The sequence below is a fragment of the Centroberyx affinis genome, unplaced genomic scaffold (genome assembly GCF_046629955.1).
Source record: "Centroberyx affinis isolate AG114_WGS23_722 - 3 ecotype Tasmania unplaced genomic scaffold, CSIRO-AGI_Caff_v1 ptg003460l_1, whole genome shotgun sequence".
In the NCBI taxonomy this organism is placed as follows: domain Eukaryota; kingdom Metazoa; phylum Chordata; class Actinopteri; order Beryciformes; family Berycidae; genus Centroberyx; species Centroberyx affinis.
In genome coordinates, this window is record NW_027281424.1 from 579567 (window position 1) to 605046 (window position 25480).

At 43.1% G+C, this 25480-nt stretch overlaps 1 protein-coding gene across 1 annotated transcript in view; it reads right to left on the minus strand.

The window, feature by feature from the left end:
- The window catches only part of gpc3 (glypican 3), an 89709-nt gene that overhangs the window by 63609 nt on the left and 620 nt on the right, over positions 1-25480 (minus strand). Inside the window, exon 2 of the mRNA XM_071539476.1 lies at positions 17842-18003. Within this exon, the coding sequence (XP_071395577.1) occupies positions 17842-18003 (162 nt within the window). The remainder of the gene's footprint in view (positions 1-17841; positions 18004-25480) is intronic.

The following is a 25480-nucleotide window of genomic DNA, read 5'->3' on the forward strand; positions in this document are numbered from 1 at the left end:
AAGAAGCACTTTGAAATTAGGCCATGAAAATGCCAGAGCGCTGGCGGAGCGTGCGTCTGTCCTTTAAAGTCTGCTCTCGGCTTCCTGGCTGTGTGTTAATGATGAACAGATAAAATATTCAACTGGGTGGCATTACTCTGCATCTGTCTGCCTCCGCCTCACCCCCAGCACACCCAGTGTACACCCAGACATACGTATGTGCACACACACACACACACACACACACACACAAAGACAAAACATAAAGACTTGTTCCTCTGCCCACCGACGCCCCAACTGCGCCATCGCACTGCAGAGTATGAATTTAACTGATTGTGCCACTTTGCCTGGAAGTAAAGGGCCGGAGATATGTGGTTTGTGGTTAGAGCGTGTCCGAGTGAGAGGCAGCAGGCAGTTAGTCTTATCTGGGAGAGGGGAGAGCTGGGTTGTGTAATTATTTTCACTGGCTTTGATCCAGAGTGTCAGAGCAGCCTATTCTAGACACCTGTTGGCCTCTGGCTCCGTCTGAGGCTAGATAATTAGACTCACAACCACAAGAGCAGGACACAGACCGGTGCTGTACACCAGCACCGCCTCCCAATCTCTATCTCTCTCACACACACACACACACATAAACATAAACATGCATGCATTACCCATAATATCCAAAAAAAACACGACTACTTTAACAGAAACTCTTGTTATTCCACGGTTTTCTTCTGAGAAATCATTACAGAAAAAAACAACCCACCCTGGCTGTTCCTTATTCTTATGTGACAGAGCTTAACTCTATGCACCAGACGTAGTTTGCTAACTGGGTGACTCAGCGGTGCGAGCGCAGTGTCATGGTGGTTAAAAGCGAGCTGTATTGTAGAATTAAATTCTCTGTGTTCCTCACTTCAATGCCTCACAGATGCCCTCAAAGCATTCACATCCCCACTGTCATGCTAACGGTACAGACTTTCAAATGACATTGACAGTCAGTCTTTCCTGCAGTGCAGATGACAGCAAGAGCTACTGATGTGCTTTCCTTATAAAAAAAAACTTATTTCATACTTTAAACCTCATTCAATTTGTGTTTAATTTCATGTCAGCCACACAGGGCCCCCATGTGAACCCCAAAGGGAAACAGTCAATAGGAAATATTGCTTCAGAAAAGTGAATTCTTTAAAAATAATTTAGAGAAAAAGTAATTTCCTGACATGCCTTGTCTTGTCCTTTCAATTCAGCACGTTCCCAAGGCTGCCTATTATTTTTCAAAGAATAAGAGAGCATTCTGCCCAGATGAACTAAGGATATACAGAATAAAAGCTGGCCAGGGCCAATCCACAATCAAACACCACACAAAAGCTTTGTTTCCACTGGCCAAGACCACAAAATTCTCCAGGTACGAATATTTTCATCTTTTCAAAGCCAACCCCAGTTTGAAGTCCACTCCACAGATAGAGTTGTTTTGAATGAATGGCTGCATAAATATACAAAACAGCACAGATACACATTACTCATAGAAACTTGCATAACAAAGTTACATTGGATAATAGAGAGGCTGTGTTGCTTCATGGGATAAAAAATGGCGGTCACAACGGTAGATACATAGAGACAGACAGGTAGAGACACACACACACACACAAAAAGAAACACTGTGAGGTTAAAAAGACACAGAGAGGAAGACATACTGTGGAAGAAACAACAGAGAAACAGATGGAGACAGTGTGTCACTAGCAGCATGTCTGTGTGTAAAGATTTGGGAAATGAGTCCACAGGAGAGCCATGAGGGAGAGTAAGTGTGGAGGTTGTTGTTGTCTCGCTATGCAGAGCAGTGGTTGTCAAACTGGGGGTCGGGACCCTCCAGGGGGTCACAAGATAATTTGGGGGGGGTCATGATTTGATTTATGGGATAGGACAAAAACATATTTTTTATTTTTTATTTCTGTTTTCAGCTTCTGGGACTCTTCTGAAACGACCTGAAAAGATAAAATAATTTTTTGGGTGAACTATTCACCACAATGGCACATCCAGCAGGGGTCACGAGCCAAAATGTTTGAGAACCAACGATGTAGAGCAGTGATTCTCAACGTGGGGTACGGGGGACCACCAGGGGTCCTTGAGGGGGTTCCAGGGGGGGCCCCCGGCAAATTGATAAATTGTTAAACTTCACCATTATTTCATTTAGAAGAAGTTAACACAGTTCAAGAAGAATGACTATTTTGGTCATAGATTCACTGTTGTCGCTCTACCTACAATACAGATAATGATGGAATTCTGGACAAAATCATATCTAATAATAAAAATTATTCTCAGATTTGGGTCAGAGAGACAAAATCTCATCAAATGGGGGTCCGTGGCTCTAATGTGGACTAAATTAGGGGTTCTTGATATGATAAAGTTGAGAATCAGTGATGTAGAGGACTGTAGAGGAGGAGCGGCACAGTGACACATCAGGCTCATCTGGCCCATCTTCACCTCCCACTGAGAGCTTCTGCACTGGAGCCAAACTCTGCCTCTAAAAACACACTCTGTGGTGTAAAGAGCAGCCTCACACAGATGGATCAAGCCTTCTGTAGGGCTAGACGGAAATATGTCTTTGAAATGTCTTACTCTACGCTTACTGTGCTTTATCCCAGATTGTGAGTGACATTGATCGTAGAAGTATTTATTACATGGCTTTGAATGCTCAATTCTAATTGGACACATTCTGAAGTCTGCTGTCCACTCTTTCACTTCTAATTATATCACTCTGGAATCAAGAAATCGGGTTTTGTTGATTTCTAATCAAATGAACTCACGACATCTTGTGCCAAAAAGACGTTAGTCCTTGGTTACTGCCATAGACCATAAAAACAATCCTGCTGGAATCCTGCTTGGCTTGTAAATTGCTTTAGCTTGCAATAAAATAATTTTATTACTTGTCAATATTTTGTGTTAAATGGTCAATGTCTGCCGGTGAATAGCCATTTAATAAGCGGGATAATGCACAGCAAGCCAGTCATTATTGCAAAATAAGCCGCTGCAGGGCGATTAAGACCCCGATTACCCTGTTGGGCTTATTTTGGGATGATGACCTGGCTCAGCTGTACATCATCCTTTACTTAACATGCAGAAGTCCACCACTCTGACTCCCAAAAAAAACAGTTAGCCTTTCAACCTCTACTTTGATTAAGTGGCAACAACTAGCAGACAAATTCAAACACCAAAAATGCTCCACAACAAAATCAATCAAACTGCAAGACAGAAAATCCATCTCGTCTCTCATTTTCGGTCCTTGCACTTGTCCTCCTGGTTTGATCTGAAGCCTAATGGAGTAACTATTAGTCATACACATTCACACCTGGGAGCTGCCCAGTCCAGCCGCAGTCTTCAACTGTTGGCTCCTGCATTACTCACTTTCCCTAAATACATTTTGGAACTGGCAACCTTCTGGTCACAAGCCCGCCTCTCTAACCTCCCACACCTTTTCACAGATGAAACTGATGAATTCGAAAACATTTCCATGACTTCTCAATATGACTCCTTTTGACATTTCCATGACCAAACTGTGATCAGACTGAATTAAAAAGTAACCAGCAACTACACAAACTTAAAGCATTAGTATCTTTTTCACTTTAAAATCAAGCATTCTAATATTATCTTAACTTAAGTCAACAACCAACTATATTTTCCTCCAACAGGGAGGTCTAGACAGCTGCAGCTTTTTGTGACATTTGACAGTATTCAAGAAAAAAGAATCATTAACTTCACAAATAAAATTTCATTAGTTTTCCTCTGGTTTAACTCTGGTTTGATGAGCAGCTCACCAGAGTAATTAGCCCACATAGACACTCCTCCTATTTTTACCTTCTAACCTCATGAGGACATCGATACTCGTACTGGAGTGTTGTAAGCGGATCCAGTCACCACTGCACCCCTGGGTCTAGTCTTCAGTTTGCTCTGAAGTGTCGTGGTTAAACTGAACACCCCTCCTGGGGTTTTTATCAGCGTAGACTCCGTCTCTCTGTGTATGTGTCATCTTTGCCAACTATTCTGTTTCTCAAGAAAATGTCTTTTCTCTGCTGAAAAATGCGATTGATGAGAGTGTTATCATCTTTGTCATGAGGACAATTCCAGCGTGATTTGAATTTTTGCTCATTTTTTACATTTCCATCCCTTTAATGTTTATTGTGACAGTTTTTACATGCATGTGCCACGATTAAAGATATTTTTAAATCAGTTTTGCCAAACCTCTGGGGCTCATTCACTCCCATTCAGTTCCAAATGGCATAGAAAAAAAACTCTGGAGACTTCTAATTCAGGTAATCCACCACTGTGAATGAGAAGCTGACAATCGCGTTTTGAAAAGAAAACTTTTACATTTTGAAAGAATTTCTGCTCACTGTTTTATATTAATTCGCACATTCAGGAACACCGCAAGAGCCGAGACAAGACAGGAGGAGGCGTCTTACTTCCGTTTTCTGCTTCCTCTGATTTCCACGTTTTCCTCTCCAAAATACTTTCAACCAATAGAAAACGTTCTCTATGGTTACGTAAGGACCCGCCTTCTGTCAATCAGAACCCATTCAAGCCAACAGACAAACCGAAGGAAGACAGCTACAATACGTAAAATTAAACGGAAAATAAAGCTTGTTTTTACTCACTTCACACATTTACTGGGAGTGCTTCATAACATTTAGACTGTTTATTTCAAGATATTTACTTTGAAAAACAGCTAAGGTGAGGGACAAATAGCAAATATCTCATAATACTGGAAAATGATCTGCAGTGATGCAAAACATTAAGGGAAAGCAGGAAATGAGCAAAAACTCCAATCACGCTGGACTTGTCCTCTAAAGCGAGACTGCACACTCTCTTCCAGCCAGGCATTTCAGGAGTGTTGATTTGGTATCCAGGAACATTGTGTCCAACCCTCCAAATATCTGTAATGATTGTTCACACACGCCTTGGTCAAACCATGCGAGTTCAAACTATGTGATGATAATTTTGTCATACTTGAAACGGTCACAAGGTCACATTTATACCTTGCACAAATCCAAAGAGAAAAGAGAAAATAAGGCGTGAAAAGGAAAAAATCAACAAACAAAACCAAAACCTTATTTGTCGGAAAAGATGAGTAAGGTTGAAAACTCTGAAACTCTCCACCAACTCTTCCACCTTTAACATAACGGCTTATGATCCCAAGTACTTTCAAAAACTAGAACATCTTTCCTTATACTTTACTGCAGGAAGTCAGCACTTATTCTTGCTTTTACAAGTGCTTTAAAGATATACGAAGCATGATAACAAAGTACATAGTTAAACCCTCTCTTACAACAGTAAATGAAGTGGTTGAAAACTCCCGCAATGCATGAAGCAGTGAAAATGATCACTTGCTACACAGAGGACTATTGTTTGTTATGTTTTGTTATGTTTCGTAAATGTTAGAAACAAGCATGTGTCATGCACATATACAGTATACTGTATGTGTGTCTGTGTACATGTGTCTGTCTGTGCATAAGTGTGTGAGATAGAGAGAGAAAGGGTGAGAGACAGAGAGAGAGAAAGAGAGAGAAATATTTCAGACTCAACTGGTACCAACTTCCACACCTACAGCATCTGCATGCAGACAGACACGTGACCAGCCTCTAAACTTTCCCTGGTGCATCTGACTGTGCTGTTTTGTTCAACAAATGAGCCCACTTAGAGAACACAGCCTGGCATCAAACAAAAACAGAACATGAGAGCTAACAGCGTGGCATAAGGTGTGCAAATTAAGCTCTACAAGACAAGGCTCTACACGAGAGGAAATCTGCACAAGCTCAGGGAAAAACGCACACACACACACACACACACACACACACACACACACACAGAGGTCTTACCTCTCAGCCTGATATGGGCTCGACCATTAAGAGCATACACTCTATTCAAGCATATCAAGCCCGCTCGCGCTTCCAATACTAAGAAAGCCGGAATGAAACTGGGTTCAAAGCAGGACAGAAAAAGACGCTGCTGTATAATGGGAAAGAGAGCTTCTTCCTAACACCTGTGACAAATCCTGCTCAACTGAGGAGAACAGAAAGCCTGCGGATAGTATGAAGGTATACAGATGGAATAAGAAAAAAGGAGAGAAAGACAAAAAGAACGGTCGACCTAACAGTATAAAGAGGCCATTTAAATCCTATCTTTTTTCTGTTGTTCTGTTATTCAGTTCTGTGTTTTGGAGGTGAGGGGGACCTCGTCGACAGTGGGCCTTTGCTCTGGTGTGCAGGAAATAGTGTGAACTGTGTCACAACTGCACACGACAGTGAGAAATTAGAAAAAAAAACACTTCTCAGTTATTAAAACTGCATGAACCCCTGAACTCTGCCTGACTTCACAACACAGTGATATACAGAGCCGAGTGGGGCTGGGACTGGCATGGCCTGCATGGGGGGAACCTTGTCATCATCTTAGAGCGGAGGACAACAGAGTTTGATCATAAGAGCCATTAATCTACTTTGACGACTAAGGTGACAAATAACCCGTGTTGTAACACATCTCCAAGATCTGCTGAGCGGATCACTGATACAGATGCGTTTACAAATTGAGAGGGAGACACAGAGAGAAAACAACCATGATAATACTCCTGCATGGGAAATTGCTCACTGAGGAAGCGCCTGCATTTACCTTGGATAAAACTGCTGCACAAATGAAAAATAATGACAGTCTGAACAGAGGTTGACAGGTAAGAAGCTGCACGATGGAAGTGTGATGGATGAGGGGGAGCCGGTGCCGGGGGAAGGAGAGAGGTGGCAGTACGACTCCCGTGAGAGAGGGAGCGGGTGGGTGGAGGACAAGAGGAGTGAGTGACAGGGTGACGCTGTCAGCTCCTCTGCGGTGCGCTCTTCAGGGGAGCCCCCGAGCGTGTTCTGTTAAGTAAACAGCTGCAGCGACGAGAGCTCCTCCAATATTAATAGGGAGCGATCCCCTCCACCGCCTTGTTCAAACTGACATGCCCAAGAGTGGACCGCAGTTCAGAATAGACACTCTGCCCCCTGTCACCCAGCAGAGTCCGGCGGGGCCCCGCCGAGCACCCGTCAGCCCTGACAGAGCCAGGCGCTGCCCTGGGACGCCGCACGACTCGGAGAAGATCATAGGCTCTCCCCACAGACTGAAACACATCCCCCCCGTGGCTCATTATTATACTCAGTGCCAACACAACAAAACATCTCAGACTGCTAATGAAAACATACTAAAACGCAGCACCTCGCCCAGCACGTCTCTTCCTCTCCCCCCCACTTCTCCCCCATCTGTGCCCATCACACAGAGATGAATTATAAATGAAAGGGTGCTCAATCCGAGGGGATCGATACTAACAAGGTCCAAGTTTTCCATGCCACGGCTCTCCCTGGCTCTCCCTCTCTCTCTTTCCTCCCTGTTTGCCTCCCATCTCCCTGCCACTCCTCCGTCTCGCTCTGTGAGTTTGCCTCTCAGGAGGAGAGAAACAACGCTCCAACTGACCTTTATCTGAATGCTAACAAGTCAGTCTACTGAGGCAGAATCGGCCGCTTTTACCGCGCTCGTTATGAAGTTACTAAGGGGCTTATATAGTTCAGTTTACATTTGATGAGGAAGCCGATAAACGGAAGAGACTAAAGACCGGGTCGCTCCATTCTATCCCACTGCCTTGATCAGCCCACCTCTCCTCTCCCCACCGCCCCACCCCATCACCTCTCCGCTGACAGGCAGAGCGGGGGAATTGGCTGAGGAGGAGTAATGGAGCTTGTCGGAGAGCTCCCTCCATCACACCACTTAGCCTCTCGTCCAGCCGGGGTAGTTGGAGATGTGGGGGGGGGGATGGGAGGTGGGTGTGTGTGGAGTGGGGGTTGTTCAGGGAGGGGCAGAGGTGCTCCACTGATGAAGCTCCGCTGGGACTCTGAGCAGACCGGCCCGCTCTGCACCACCCAAACATTTCTCCTCGCATCAGTCACGCCGCGCAGGCAGACAGCCATGCGCACTCCTCCACCCCCCTCTCTCTCCTTCATTATAGGCCGTTCAGACCTAGCCAGCCCTTGGGCTACAGGGCCCTCTTCACACACACCTGCTGGGCTAACATGGTGTCCTGCTTCATCAATAATTCGCAGGGTCAATCACTTAGATGAGAGCGTCTTCGCCCACCAGCCTACGCTGTGGAAATGGTTTCGTGTTAAGCGGATGAGTCTGAAAATCTCCAGCGGACCTCCTCTGCTCTGTGTTCTTTTTTGGGAACAATGTGAGTTCCAACTAAGTGATGATGGATGTTGTGTGACATTAACCCTAACCCCAACCAATTCTCTGTTAGCACATACAAGGTGCCACCAGAAAAGAGGAGATCAAACTGAATGTTACCCGCCTGAAAAGTGCTCTTTTTGAATCTAGGTTAAATTTGGTTAATTGTTGTAAATAAGCCATGAGATCCCGGAGATGTAAGATCAACCCCTCTGCCCTGCTCCACCCCAAGCCCTGACACGGTTGTTATGTCTGCATGGCTGCATTCATGTTGCGTAAGCTTTTCAATATTTCATGGCCAGGAATGAAAAATACATCACTTTGAACTATAAATGCATGTTTGGAGAGAGAGGGAGAGGGCAATCTGGCAGGGTCGAGAGGTGAGCAGAGGAACACCTGCTATGAAAGCAAAGAGATAGAGCCGAGATAAATGGGACACTGGTAAATGGTGCGATAACCTTTATCCGGGAACATATCGAAATCATGAAACTTTTACCTGAATTAGGTTCTCTGCAAATAAACTAGTCTTGGGAGTGAACAAAGTGCAGAGTGCAGTTTTTCAAAGCGATAGATGCTCTTCATAATACCGACAATGAGACGGTGAATAATTCTGGAGTTGTTGTCCCATGTCACACACTGCCAAACATTTTGCACAAAGACAAACTGAGACAGACAGGCAAACACCTTCAGGTCTTGCTGGTGTTGCTCCACAGAGCTGAACTCAAATAACTTCAGATTGATGGGATGAGAGTTTTGAGTAAAAGCGAGACGGAGCATTACCATTCCTACATTCACTATCACAACACATCAATTGTGAGTGATTGTTTTAGCTCTAAATTTATATAACTGAATATGCCTACCCTGGAGTCAGCATAAACAAAAACAAAGTGACAGCCAAAAATAGACCCCATTTGAATTAACACAAAGACAAATGTGCACTTTCTAAAACACGTCTCGCTAATAGATGTAGCCGTTCCAATGTGATCTTGCATTTGCATTGATTTAGCTCACAAAACTGGGTTTGATTAAGGAGAACGGTGGGCAGTTCTGAAAGCCCGCTCGGTATCATCCATTAAGTTGAAAAAGTCTCACATGATGTATGGAGACTCTGGATGATCCCACATTCGTTTAAAGAGCCCATTAGCCCAGTGAGAGATGTGTACATGTCAATATGCTGCCTTCACTCTCCTTCCTCTCCTCTCCTCTCCTTTCCTCTCCTCTCCTCTCCTCTCCTCTCCTCTCCTCTCTCCTCTCTCCTCTCCTCTCCTCTCCTCTCCTCTCCTTCCTCTCCTCTTCTGTCCCTACTGATGCACTAGTCATCAGACAGTGAAGAAACAAAGCCTCCTTTTCTCAGCTGGAGCTGGGAGGAGCTGTCAGTCCCCTCTACTCTGTTTGATGATAGCATTTCAAATGACACTTTGATCCTCACTCCACACTGTTTGTTTTTCCCTCTATGATGAAATTCAGCTAGAGAGGCATGCAACAGGGCACATCATTAAAATGTGGCTCAAACGCGGAGAGCCGTGCTTGTCCTTAGAAAGCAGTGATGACAATTTTTTGTCACTTTGGCGTAAAGAACACGACAGAGTAGGTGGTGTAGGAATCGTCTCTGTCTGTAGAGACGAAATCATGTGTTCCCCCTGCAGATAACGTTCGACTGAAGAGACACCAAAGCATAAGAAAAACTCTGTCTGCAAGGACTGAAGTAGAATAAATGAATCTAATAAGCCAGATCTGTCAGAGCCAAATGTAGTCTATGGTTTGGGAGCAGTAAAACACAAATCCCTGTCATATGCCTTAAAGCTTTAGAAAATGGGAAGGCGGTTCTTATTTGGAGATACAATTCCTAGGGAAAATGTCAGCACCTCTCAAGTCTTATATAATGCTTTCTTTATTGACTACAACATTGTAGCTCACAACAAAAAAAATACGAGGAAGCAAGACCACTGACAAAAAAATGCACCAGCAACTTTTGAAGTCAGTTTTTCATCATTTTGCCCTTCATTCCCAGCACAAGCTCAGCGGCACAGCTAACCAATCCTCCACTCCACAGGTCGGTCCAAGCTGCATGCAACCATAATACACCAACACTTTGTCTTAGTGCGGAAATCAGCTTTTGTTAAGGAAATGCCTATGATGAACAGCCCTCAACCCCCACTGCCCAAACGTCTCAGCGAGATGGCTCTTTTCTGTCTGGGGTGATAATTCTGCTATTGAAGATTTCCAGAGTCACAGCTGAAATAATATGCAAATATCCACCCCATGGGGTGCTGACTGGCTGACATATTATCAGCAGAGAGACAGCCGTCGCATTTGGGTTTGAGTGTGGTCAAATCAAAAGACGGAGGCATGATTAAAAACGTGTACTGTGAAGCACGCGAGACAACAGGAGCACTTTAAAAAGGCTGCCAACCCCGTTGGGAATAAGATGCCGGGCCCTCCCATGGAGACAGGAGCGCTTAGCAACCTAAATAAAGCCCAGAGCGATAAGACAATCAGTTTTGGAAAGCCAAACAATGAGCACACATAAAACCCAAAAGAAAGGTTTGTTTGGTGGAACAAAAAGTGAAATGAATGTTGCGATTCCCGGAATTAGCTGAGGTGATTTCATGGTCAATCTGCTCTACCGCTTCTCCATCTAAAGAATGAAGAGCATAGTGATCAGTTACATCCATTATTATGGTTTCCCCAGGCTGGTTCCAGGATGGGGTTTGGCACGTAGGTAGGTAGATATTTTATTAATCCCCAAGAGGAAATTAGGATGTCTCACAGCAACAGTAGAAGGACAGACTTAAATAAATAAACAGTAGTAGCTTAGACAATCACAGCAAAGTGTTTCGAAGTCAATTTACTTTTTCAATGATTGATTTAACTGATATTAACTGAAAACCCTGCCCATCTAGTACTCAAAGCAAGTTAAACCAAATACTAAGAATTGTTTGCAAATACTATTTATCCCTGGGTTGATGCACTAACATTAAATTAGCCACTTCCAACAAGCCAGTGCCTGTCACATTCATGTCTTTTGCTAGCTTAGTTAAATCTGGAAAGCATTTGAAACAACAGGATCCATTATATACCCTCTGGCACAGAGGCCTCCTAGCTATCCTATGCTAGCAGGACACACGTGTCCACTGCTTGTAGATTCACATCCAAACCATGTAATTTTAGTGAATCGAATCCAAACATATTTTAATTTGCCTCTGGAGATGTCAGCCATGTTGACTGCCACATACTATATTTGACTATCCCCATAAACAGCAGACTGGTTAATGAGTACAATTAATAACTTTGCAATGCTAACAGGCATAGAAGAGACGGGTGGCATCACTAGTGTGTTAGCTGTGCCACACAAGCACCCGGATGGCTGGTGTTTACATACGAGCCTGCAGCTGCAGCTGATGTTCCTCCCTAGAGCTCACAGACGCTGTAATGTGCACTCAGGCTTTTCAGTGCAAAGAGACACACTATCCTCCTCCTTCTGCGCTGACTTTTCCTTTGTGGCTCCGGATCCCCACAAGAAACCACAGAATTCAAAGAAGATAGAGCGCTCCTAGGATTACACTGCTTTATTAAGTATCCGCACAACAGTTTGCCAACCCTGCAGAGTGCTCAAGAACTCCTGAAAATCTCATTACAACCAAACTAATAAGTGACGCATAATGATAAAACATAGCAATTAAGTTAAAACCTAATTACAAGTTGATAGAGAAAGATGTGGTAATGGCTGGAATATCCCATCATGTCTGGTAAACGATGCTCGAAGGAGTCCGTTGGACAGAGAACAACTGCCTCTACCCATCATTAAGTTATTAGATTAGCCTGGGGCAGCAAGTAAACAACTTCAGACATCTCGCAGCAGGCATACATCCCACCAGTCCTCGCTGTTATTGGATTACTGGGGCAAACTTCTCCAGGAAACAAAATGACTCTATGGAGAGAGGGAGGCAGGGGATTATTACTGGAGAGCAGATGATGGGAAGGAGAGAGGCTCTGCTCTGCTCGGGCCAAGACGCCTGGAACACTTAAGATTGAGCGGACGGCTAACGAGCAGCAGACAAGGAATGGATGCGGAGGGCAGCGAGGTCTGATTTTGATTATTGGCTGCTGGGCGGAGAGGCAGCTCCGGCCTGCCAGGTCCAGCATCATCCACCTCCTGCCACGTCTCATTTGGGTTACTGCCACAGCAAATGTCCATTCAGCACTATCGGAGACAAACGAGGGCAAACTCTTTCTCAAGGTCAACAACCACCTCCACAAGGGCCACAGGGGGTCTGCCATTCTAATTCCTTATACACTTAGAGTAATTAAAACCCATCTAGAAGAAGGAAGGAAGTCGATAGAATTTTTTTAGACTGCTAATGAGATGCTAATTTGTTGGCCCGCCAGGAATGAGGTATGAGGAACTCAAGGACACAAAAGAAGATTTATTCGCAGTTTTTTTTTTTTCCTCAGTGAACATTTAAATTACGGTGTGTTCTCGCCATTGTGGCTGCAGCGGTACCCTCATAGATATTCAGCGAGTTTGTTGAGCAGTACACACCCCAGGTTCTTTATGTTTGATAAAAAGATATGAGCATCCTTTCAAGCTCTCTCCAAACTCCCGATCATTTACAGAGCATCGCCCCTGTGAGTTCAGAGTAAAGTGGAGAGAGCTCCCCTGCCTAGCAGCAACGAGTGAAGCCACATACAGATCGCCCTCATGCTGCCTGAAAGTAGTCCAAGTCAGACCTGTTTTCGAACACCCCACTGTGCCAGCCTTCTATGGACTCATTGAGTCATTCCAGGGGCGCTAGGCTGGCTGTCCCACTTTTTTTTCAGAAGAGGGAAATAAGTAGATATCACAGAGACTCTCTGATATCTACACACTCGCACTGCACACTTTGCTTCCCCACATATTACCCCACATATTTGACTTTATATGCAATCAAGCCCAGTCCGCTCCTCTCATGTTTATTAATTGGCTGTGCTCTTTGGACTTCGGCGTGACTCCCCTCTGGGCCACGACTGTTCTGCAGGCTCCCTCAGGGTGAAGGGAGGCCATGGGGTGTGATGAAACTGAGGAGACAGCGGTGTCGCCCGTACTCCCCGCCAGCGCTACGGTCAATAGAGGCTCGTTTTGTGTTGTGTTGTTTTACACAAGCTGTGCACAACGGAAAAACACCCAGACCCCGCCTGAAATACCACTCAGCCAGTCTTCAATTCTTACAAACACACTGTAATGACCGAAGCAAACCATTAAGAAACACATTCAGTGATTTAAAAAAAAAAAAAAGGTAAAATAAAAGCATCTCAAATCTTTTATAGAACACATGTTTAACAAAAGAAGATAATCTAATTTCTAATCTTCTGGCTCTGGCTAAGACTGTGGGGTCCACTCCCTGCTCATCACATCAGCGTTGCCGCTCTGAAACACACATGGCTCTGGAAATAACATCAATTAGAGCCTCCAATCACTCAAAATGCTACTCACTTAAAGATAATTTTGGATGTATTTCTGCTTCATTGGGCAGTTATACAGTGGAGAGGGACAGGAGAGACAGGGGAAGCAGAGGGGATGACATGTAATATACAGAATGTCATAAGATGGACTCACAAGTTATTTTCTGTGCCTTACTCAGCTTTATGCCCATCAACAAGCTTTTTAAAGAGTGAATCAGCGCTCAATCATGTTTTCTGAGCTGTAAACATGGTTATATGGCTTCATGAATAGCATTAATCCTGTACTTAATTTCAACATTTTTTGAATTAAGTCCTGCACCCGCTTCCAGGGCAGAAAATCGGCGTTGCACTGCACTCGATGGGATGAAACATTCAACTTTCGTGTTGCACGTCTGGCCACACCTCAATCAGTGATGTCAAGGTAGGTATTTCGCCTTTAGCAGCGTCAAATGCTTTGCGATAAGAAAATTGCTACCATTCCCCAAGCAGAGACGGGTGATCCGTTATCACAGACACACACCTCTATTCACTCTCGCTCCCCATCCCACCTTTTCGCATCTTTCAAAATTGTGTATTAGGCGGGGAGTAGCTGAAAACAGTGCGTTTACACACTCTTTAATGTCACTGACCAGCTTAGCTTTCTTCTCCCTTCAGTATCCACTCAGGACACGGCGATGAAAATAACATATTAAATTATCTCCAGGGCTGCTCAATGACGTGCAGCATCACATACTAATATACTCATCAGGGATATCTGACTTCATAATATACAAAATCAAATTCTCAGCATGCCCAAGATCAGCTTCTCATTTCAAAAGATTAGATTTAAAGTTGGGCATCCTGCACAGGTTGAGAGATTCTCATTTTAAACTAAATTGACAACATCAGGCCATTCAATGAGAGGCAATCATTGAGAGCGAGGGAAGATAGTGATGATCTCACTAATGTGAATCAAAATGAAACCTGCTAGTCTGTCACAAATCAAAGTGCATGCTGCAGTTTATTCATTACGTATTTCTCTGGCGTCTTTCACTGGTATACTGTAAAGAGCTCAGGCTAAGGCTCATTAGATTGTCAAATGGCATTTGAAACATTCTGTGCAAGAGCAACGCATCATTAGAAATTCCTAATGCCTTAGCTATTTCCTGGTATTGATCTTGAGGAAAGGCCTAATGCTAAAGCAGCCTGTCATCTTATTGCTTAAAAACAGAGACACAGAGAGCCATTACTTTTTCTATTGTTTGGAAAAGTTGACTTCAAAAGGGTAAAACCTCTGGTGTAGTCTGAGGCTTGGGAAAGAGGAGAGGGGCAGGTGGAGATAGAAAGAGAAGGGGATGCGGGGATAGAAAGAGCACTCAGAGATGGGAGATAGAGGCGTGGAGAGGGGAAGCCCTTTGATCTCTGGCAGAAGCGAGCACTGAAGAATAAAAGAGACAGAGAGCAGCAAAGAAGATTGCAAACAAGGCATGCACTCAATTCCCTATAGTAGAACGCGAACGAGAGAAGAAAAAGAGAGACAGAGACAGAGAGAGGAAGACAAAGGGAGAGAGTAAAGTAGATTGAGCGAGACACAGATGGAGAGAGAGAGTGATAGCGAGAGTCAGAGAGAGAGGAAGAAAGAGAGGAAGAGACAGAGAGAGAGAGAGAGAGAGAGAGAGAGAGGATGAAAATGAAGCAGATAAGACCAGGATGTTAAAGGGATTTCAGTCCGTGGGCTGTTTGGGGAGTTCTCTCAAGCCCTATGCTAAAGCAATTAGTATTGAACCCCTTCTAGGAAAGTGCAGCCAAACCACAGTGGCAGTCTCTAACATAGTTAGTGTGTAACAACCAAGTCAAGCAAACCCCTTGGTCCCCATTAAACTTCAAGTTTTAATTGGCATGTCAGGATGGTGCCGTGTTTCGCAACCCATGAGTGTACCGTCTCAAAAGTTTGGTCCTGTGAGTCCGCACATCCCACTTCAAGTCGAAACCCCAAGACGGTAAATAGAGTTTCTGTATTGGATTGAGAAGGCCTGCACAGCTTGATAACAAAAGCTCAGTGTTAATGTGAAATGGATATTTCAAAACTGTTGATACTTTGCCTGCAAAGTGGAAGAATACTAGTTATATACCTCTTGGTCGTCAGGAGGGCGTCTCAGAACCAGGGGATTATTAGAAATTATTGGAAACCAGGTCTTAAAGTTGGGATTCAGTATAATCATGATTCTCAATACTCATAGTTCAATAATAATTGTTTTCAACTAAACTTTATTTTATAGACTTTAATTTGTAATCATTTTAAACCCTTTTACAGCAGTAAAATTGTGTTAGTACAGGCAGTGAATACCTGTACTAACACAATTATTAGGCCGTATTAATGGTCTTTGCTATTGTTGCTTGATAAAAGAATTCCTCATGTGCAGTTGAAGTCTGCTTCAAGGCCCCAAAATACTTTTGGTACCTGGTTATATCAGCCTTGCCTGATATATACATAATTCTGGAGAGACCTGAGAGTAGTAAGGAAGTAGTCAGTATTCACTTTATTAGGTACACCTGAGCAGTGCCAGGTAGCACCCCATTTTTCCTCCAGAAGAGCCTAAATTCTTCAAAGCAAGGATTCAGCAGTTCTTGGTTTCTTTGATTCTTGGTCCATACTGGATAGCATCACACAGTTCCGGCAGATTTTTTTGGAGTCACATTCATGCTGGGAACATCCGGTTCCACTGCATCCCAAAGGTGCCCTACTGGGCTGAGATTTGGGGATTACGTCGGCCACTGGAGTTAACTAAAGTCACTGTCATGTTCCTGGATCCATCTTGAGACAATGCGTGCTTTCTTACGTGCCACATTATCTGCTGGAGCTGATGTATTTGAATTACGGTAGACCGTTGACATGCAGGGATGCACCTGGTCAGCAACAAGGTTTAGGTACGCTGTGGCCAACAGAAACCATGATTCATCGGACCAGGTGCCATTTTCGCACTCTTCAGTCATCTAGTTTTGGTGATCATGTGTCAACTGTAGCTTCATCTACTTGCTCTTAGCTGACAGGACTGGAACCCAGCAATATCTTCTGCTGCTGCAGCCCATCTGCTTCAAGGTTTGATGAGTTGCGCGTTCTGATGCTTTTCTGCACGTCACTGTTGCACTGAGCTGTTATTTTACATATTTGTGGCCCATCTATTAGCTTGAACGGGTCTCGTCATTCCCATCTGAAATCTCTCATCAACGAGGGGTTTTCAGGGCTGCCGCCGACGGGTGTTTTTTTGTTTATCACACCGTTCTCAGCAAACTCCAGGCGCTGTAGTGTGCCGAAATCTCAGGAGGGCGTCAGTTTCTGAGATGCTGGAACCAATGTGTCTGGCACCAACAATCACACTACATCCAAAACCACTTAAAGCACGCATCTCGCCCCATTCTAACATTTAGCTGAACAGTAGCTGAACCTCTCAACCCTGTCTGTGTGCTTTATTCTTATGCTTTATTTATATGAGACTCACTGTCAGGAGGAGTGAGCAGTTGGCATGGACAAGGTTGTGTTCGGTGTAAGTGGATACTGGGTGTATATGCTTTTTGTCTTGACTGTAGGATGTCAATAATTGATTTAAAATCACAAGATACATAACTGTGATTTTCACATCAGTTTCCCTCTCCCCCAACCAGGGGTGTGACCAAGTCAACTTTGCTCGAGTCCCAAGTGAGTCTCAAATCTTGCACAAATCTCAAGTCGAGTCTGAAGTCTAAATGTACAACACCAACTCAAGTCAGAACAAATCCAGTATCAATTTAATAAAACAAAATATCTATTGTACTTTTCAATTCAATATGGTTTTAATACGATAAAAACTTGGTAAGAGCATCATGAGTTTGATTTCTATAATCAGTTTGAACTTCAATAAATTCAATCATTCCATACAAATTAAAATAAATAAATAAATGCAGTCATCTGGTGGAACAAATCTCATCACTTTCAATGTAATTTGCACACACAAGATTTTTTGTCAAGACTTTAGAAATCTTTTCAAGTCATCAAAGTACAAGTCAAAGTCAAGTCCCAAGTCACCAGAACCCAAGTCAAGTCAAGTCTCAAGTCTTCTCTTCCTGCTTCAAGTCAAGTCTCAAGCAACTAAAATTGTGACTCAAGTCTCCACCTCTGCCCCCAACTCATAAGCATCTCATCCATTACAGACGTATTCCGACTGGAACGGTCTCATTTCTTACCCTGGAATATGGCAGCGTTCTGGATGATGAGGCGTTTGAGGTGGGCGCTGACAACCTGCAGGCCGGACTCCATGTTGTTGCGGGCAGCTACCTGATACCGCTCCTCCATCCTCCTGGAACAGCAGGTCGGACCTTTGGTTTGGCAAACCTGCAGATCCGTACCTGGCAGAAAGGCAGGAGAGACAGGACGGGAGTGTGGATCAGCACATGGAGCAGCAGTGGCACTATTGTTTTTATTTTGCAAAGCGCACTGTAAGAAATGTTCATCCTAGCAAGTCATTTAATCTGTTATCTGTTACATTATAAAATCATAATCTTCCTAAAATAAGTAAAGAAAATCTGCCAATGGCATTATAGTTTCACTTGTTTCCAATGCAAATCAACTTGTTTCAAGAATTGTGCAGAACGAAGTGTCATCTTGATAGTAGTGCAGTGGTCTTCCTTATTCTGAGTTGTTTCAACATACATTTCTAGAAAATTCCTGAAACAAGTGAAACTGCATTGGAAACAAGTGGAGTTATCTCACTATCTCACCTCATTGGCAGAGTTATTCTCTTGGTTTAAGAAAAATAAGATTTGAAGGCTGAATATGAGATTGAATGACATTTTTTGCAGTGCGAAGCATGTTCTTTCACACAGTAAAGAGATTGAGCATCCTCTGCATGCTAAGCACAGCCGTCTATACTGTTAACATATTCTGCAGTCTTAATGAGTTTGTGATTATACAGACTGTGTGATTTGGCAGCACTGCAGTAAAAAATAAATTGTTGCTAAAAATGAGTCATTTGATGCACGTTCAGGCAATACACCAAGGCCATGTTGCTTTCCTCAGAGATCAATCTGGTCAACAGAAACTTTCCCACCACTCGAGGCTACACTTTTCACACCAGAGATCAAAAAGTCTTTTTTAAGCACAAAGATGAGAGCCGGGAGCAGTATAGCGGACAGACAAACAACCCGGGTTTCACCATACTTTCACAGTTACTGCTTGTATGTATGACATGAAAACAGCCATGAGTAAGATGGAAGGTGATAAAACAACATCTCTGCACCTAGCCGCCGACACTAAAGGTTGTTTACACAAAGAAGAAATAATTGGATTCCCAGAGTTCTTTTGAAAGGTTGAGATGTAAGCCAATGAAAGAGAATCTGAGGAGACAAGGATGTTTCATTGGGCAATGTAGCCATACACAACCGGATCAAAGAAGAAATGCCCTGGAGAAATTATTTCGATTTGGGAAAAAAAAAATTACAAGTGTGGGGAGAGATAAAGACTACAGGGTTAGAACTGACTTCCATCAAGGTTTGCCAAGGTATCTCATCTGCGACCACAACAGTGGCACATGAAATACAGTTTTTGTGTGATACACTGAAGGACATCATTTACAAAGAGACATTATTTCACGTTCTATTTCTCTGGTCATGCAGCTTCCTTCTAGGCCCCTGTAACAGTAGGGAAAATGGTCATTCACTGGAATAGAAACGAAAAGAGTTTAACAACATGATGTGAGTTTCTTACCAAAAAAGGAATAATGCACATTTCTGATACAGTTATGATTCTGTGTCAAAATAGCTGTAAGGGAAAGAAAAAAAAGGTCCAGTGGAAGATGTACTGTGTAGAAACAAGATATACATTTCCAGCTGATTCCCAATCCCATCACTCCCCTAAAATAACGCACACACAGACATCACAGACATAAATAGGGCACAACCATCTAATGTTTAAATACAAAAGAGAAATTCTTCTGAGAATCCCTCTGCTTAGTTTTCTTTCTCTCTCTCTCTCCCTCGCTGTCCCTCTCTCCCTCTCTCCATGTGGATGCTGTAAGCTTCAATGAAAGCCGGAGTAGTAATATGCCAAGGTGGGTTGAGCAGTTGTCTACAGGCTCTACCTGAGAAGCTTAAGTGACAAGGGCCTGATTGATAGCATAGTAAACAAATGTCAGGGGAGTCTGTGAGCTTCAGCTACTGCTTAGTGGGGAAGAGGGGGAGGGGGTGGAGAGCTGAAGGATAGACAGGGGGGGGGGGGGGGGACATGAATTTGGAAGAAGGGTTTGTTGGATTGTGGATATATCGTAGAAAAGAAGTATAGATAACAAGTGTGTCAAAAGACAGCGGAGAGGCCTTTGGTGGGATGGGAGGGTTTATTGTAATATGAAAAGTGAATATTTCTATCGTTTTGAGGCTTTGTCTCTTTGAGCGCTTGAACAATAGATGTTCAGAAACAGCGCTCAGACTGTAATGATGAAACAGCAGGCGTGGAGAGGAGTCAAACCAAGCAAGAGAAGCAAAAGAGAGACGCTCTTGATAATTAATAACTACTGGGGAATAAGGCAATCAAACAGAGAACAGCTTCAGTCATCGGCTACATAAGCGCAAACTCCCTGGTTATTGCCGACTCCCAACAGGCTTAAGGTATATAATGACTGCGAAACAGCAATAAAACTGTCACACGGCACCTTTTCTATGCATACTGACAGGCGTAATATCTTAAATCAATACCTACAAAGGACTCCTGACAGATAAGATCAAGTTAATTTCAGGCTGCAGGGGCAAAATGATTAAGCTGTCAATACCGCCATAGGTGAGGTGAGCGCACGTTGGGGGAGAAAGAGACGGGGATTTAGCAATTATCTCCGGCAAAACAGACAGTTTCATCTGCCCGTTTGCCGTTTTGCAGATGATGAATGTATTTCATTACAGAAGTTCCACCGCGGCGAGGAATAAGCAAAGGATTTCGGCGGGAAAATGATTCCCCCCGGAGTTACACAAATAATAAAATTACACCCTCTAAATAAAGCCTTCCTTCTGACTGACAGGCCACTTGGGAATAAGCTTCTCGCTCCTCTCTTTTGCTCTGTACGCTCTGCTCTCTTTCACCTCCTCCATCTCTTTATTCCCCCTTCCTTGTCATCCCCTACACACCTCTGCTCCGAGCTCGTTTCACTTCACCTACCTTGAGCCTAATTGCTATCAGGCACAGAGAGCACCTTTCTATCAGTCTGTTATTGGTTAATTGGTCTATTTTTGTGTCCTGATGGTCAATTCTCTCAGACAAAATGAAGACAAGGTGCAGGCTAGGACCAATTTAGATGTAAATTTCCTCAGCATACAACCTCAGTTCAAGGTGATGCCTTTTAATCATTATGTAGTTTCAGTCAATACTCTGAAATGGTCGGCCAGATAGTTCTACACGCAGAACAATTGCTTTTTCACGAGTGTCAAGGTCTCTGAGTGCCAAATGCAGTGATTGCCCTAGGAGTTGTCACAGCCGCCTTTTAAAATCCTCAAACCACTGTTTCTCTGGCTCTTGCAGAAATGCCATGGGTGACGATCCCAGTCGGGCGGCAGACAGTCCTGTGTACACAACAAAGTGGAGTCCCTCTCCTCACATCTTTAACAAGCTCAGAGACTCCAAGCCAAGGGAATGGGGGCAAGCACAAGTGTGTCTCTGACTTCCTCAGCACCAATTAGAAAGCTATCACTATGCAAGTTTAATGACGGAGACCATGGGGGGAAAAACAAGTTGTATTAAGATATAGAATATGTTAAAGACTGTTCATTATGAGCATAAATTATACATCAACTACCACTGTTGAGTTGAAGCGAGTGGGAATCCATGGCTTTCTCTCCAGGGCAAAATAAGCCAATGACACTTTGCAGAGACAATACGCATAAATGAAATAAAGATAGCACAATTTACAACCAACCTAAGGAATAATAATATCATTAGCTACTGGGGATTACAATTGTCTTAAGTATTTTTAGTGCCTCGCATGCTGCTCTACTTTAGTCTTTTGATGAAGCAATAATTTGAAAGCTGGTAGCATGACTGTGAAAGAGCCTCATTTCTTTTTTTTTAAGCGTACACAAAACAGCTACAGCTGCTCTTCTTTTAAACTGAAATTTTCAAAAGGAACAGATAAAAAAACAAAAAAAGATCAGTGTTTAATTAGACAGAAGGACCTATCGCTTCGGGTCAAATTGATCCGCCAATTAGTTGTGCCCATTGCCATTTAAAAGGCAGGAATGTTGTTCATTGTTGTTCTGTCTCTCACGGCGTTTGCATTGTAAACGCATCCTCTAACGACTCCATGTCTGGTCAGCGTTCCCTTTTCTCTTGGATCCCAGGACAGCACGTCGCCATGCCGACCTGACCCCGCGACTAATTACTAATGGGTCAACGTCCCATGGCCTTTTGCTGGCGTCCTACAAACAATATCAAACAATAATTGTTTCTTCTCCAAAAAAAAGAAAAAAAAGAAAAACCTCCTTGCTTGCAAGTACAGTATGCAGGATTTTCTGTTGAAATAAGTGCCAGCTGTCAGCGGAGCCTCCTGCAAACTAGTATTAGTCTTCCATTTAGCGAGAATCTGATCCTCCTCTCATGAATCAGGTCAGCTGCTGTCAGAGACCCACAAAGTCGTCCAAACAAACCATTACTGCCTCTGATGGAGCTACTTTAACCCTTATGTCCTGGGGTAAGTGCTCAGCGCTGCTCATGTGCCTCTTGCACATGTATTATGACACTGCGAAGCACTGATACCCAGCTTCCATTTCACCTTCAGACACTACAACCACCCACAGCAACAGCCATAACAAAAGGCATGAGTAGTACTCCCACAGCAGTTTTGGTTTTTTTTTTCCTGTTTTTCATATCTTAAGCTCTTCTTTACTGTAACGTTGGATCGCTGCAGTGAGTTCTTTTGAATAATAGTGGGAAAAAAACTTGAGCTTGCTTTTTGGTGTTCTGCCCCCCTGGCACCACATGCAGCATTATTAGAATTCTGCTCTGCCTTCCTGCGGCCATCTCTGAATCAGCCACCTCCCCCACACAGTATATCAATACATACTACTTCACGTCTCCCCATTCACCTCACACACACACACACACACACACACACAGAGAAAGCAAGCTGTACTTCCCTCAATTTGATTATAACTAGCCATCCTGAACGTTTAATTTCATCAATCTTCCATATACTGTATGCCTCAATGAAGAACTCTTGTTGTATGAGGCTACATGACAAGCCCTCTGTTCCACGCTTACTTGCAAAATTATGAGCGAGCGTCAACTAGTTTAGAACAATTCGAGTAGATAGAACAGTAACTGAAAATCTCTGACTTATTCAGTATAAATTAATGACAAGGATTCATTATACATGAGGCAAGATGGAAAAAAAACAAAGACAAAGAAATGTACTAAATGTCATATGAAAAGTGACTGCATATTTCATGCTTTTTGGAAATGTAAAAAAAACATCAGCTCATTATGGATAGAAACAGAGAACTAGAGATTTATGGAAGTCCTACGGTAAGTACAAGCACTGCGCCATAACTCTGTCTCTTACAGGATATTAAATTTGATATAATAGTTAAATATTGACCAGGGTGATGAATGACAAGTCAGTGTCATTATTAGTTATAAAGAAAAGTAAAGAAAATACTGGAAATATTCTAATCCTCACTAGAAAGTTGCATGTTTTTGAAGATGTTTGACATTTGACATTTTCCAGTGCAAGAAAGATTTTGCACTGAAAAATAATGGAACACAATTTAGTCAGTAATGGCATATCACACAAATCACATGAAGTATTAACATTTGCAGCATTTATTCCCTCTGTTCCTTTATTATTTCCTTTGTTTTCCTTTCCTCTATTGTACATAGAGCTACACAAGGAAAACGCCCTACAGAGTTGAATGTTGTATTGTGTGCATTAATGAGTGACTGAGTGAATGTGTGTAATGTTTGCTAATGCTGTAATGTTTGCTAATTTATTTATTAAAACTGAAAAAACAATAACAAAAATATATAGTTAATTGCTAAATTCCTGAGGTTAAAAGCACTGCTGTCCAGATCCATGACCTTCTGTTACAGTGAAGCTTGTGTCAAAGGGAGGAGACCGCACTCGATGTTAGGCTAATTTATGAAAGACCTCCTGTGGCACAGTCACAGTCCGTGTGACGTCTTCACTGCAGGCCCACAGCTATCTCCAGTTAGGGGAGATTAATACGATGACACGTGAACCGAGGTGCTTTGGGGATGCATTGAAAAACAAAAGGGTTTCCTCTCAGCAAACGAAGGCACTCTAAAATTAACACACCGGTTCCGTCACGGCTCATTTCTCATTCAGATGTCTGACAGATTCGTTTTGGCCCGTGAGTCCTGACTTCATATCCCATCATGTTCCATTAAGACAGGCCTCATCACAGTTATTATCTATAAACAGTCACTGAAATAGTAAAAGCACATGACAACAACTATGTACCCATGTCATCTGCAAGGCCAACTTTTAATCTGTAACAGCAGAGTCATGGGTAGTCAGGGTAAAATGGGACTGTGGAAACCAAAATATCCTTTAATTTGAAAGGAGAATTGTCTTTTGGCTGACTGGCACATGTTTGATTTCCACTGAAAGTGAAGGTTTTGATCTGTCTGGTCTGTGTGCTGCCCAACACAGACACATTTCTCTGGGAAAGTGTAGCTGGGCAGCTGTGCCTGAGACTCTGGGAGGCTAAATATTTCTCTTGGCCTGCCATGATTCTACTTTTTTTCTGACAGATAAATGCTTGATGCCCTAGGTGGAGGATGCATGTTCGACTCTGTCTGTTTAAAGATAGATGCATGGAGAAATGTAGGGCTCATCGGTTAGAGCGGCATGCATCCACAGATGGGGAAATAACATGGGGTGGAAGGTGCATAACAAGAGATCCTTGAAAATCTGTTGCAGATCTCTCCCTGCTGTTTGTTTTTCCAAACACTTTCTGTCAAGCAAGACACAGCCTTGTTTTGTTACGCTCGTACATGTTCACACCACATTTACTATTATTTGCTGATAAACTGTTTTAAATCTGGTGGGAGCGAGGCGAGAGAGAATCACATGCGAAGGAGGGAGAGAAAACAGTTAACCTGAAGCACTTCCCCTCGCTGACATGACACTAAAACACCCAATTAACATTTGCAGCAGGCTGTGATTCAGCCACATGAGAGGGATATCAATTTACATACTGAATCAGAATGCAAGCAACAGGCTCCATCAGTGCACCAATTACACGGTCAACTTGCTGTATACTGCAAAGCAGGATGGGAGATCCAAGTTGTTCCTCTATCCCACGAGCCCTGAATTATTTAACGATTAGCTCAATGTATTTCTTGTTCATGTCTCAAAGTCTTCAGATCACTTCTGTCAAGACGTGTTCGTTCCTTTCAGCTGAGACAGATTCAGGTGACATTTGAGCTCCCACGGTCCAGGGAACAATAATTACCCTGTTTGAATGATTACATCTTTTAGAAGATTGTTTTCAGGGTATATAGGCAAAATGTATATTTCATCACTGATCTATAATCCATGACAGTGTTGCAGAGGAAAGGCTGCCAATGCCTGGCTGAACAGAACCTATTAATTAAGAATTATAGAATAAGAGTGCTGATCTTTTTCTTTGTTTTCAGTTGATCCCCTATCAGCACTCTTACTTTGTGAAGTTTTGCACATAGTACAGCTAGATCAACAACACTCAGCAGCGGCAAAAGATCTAAACTTAAAAAAGAAACACATACTAAAGGAGAACATCACGTCTGAATTCCCACTTAAAAGCACTGAGAAAAGTTAGGCAGATTTCAGGGAATTCTACTTGGCTT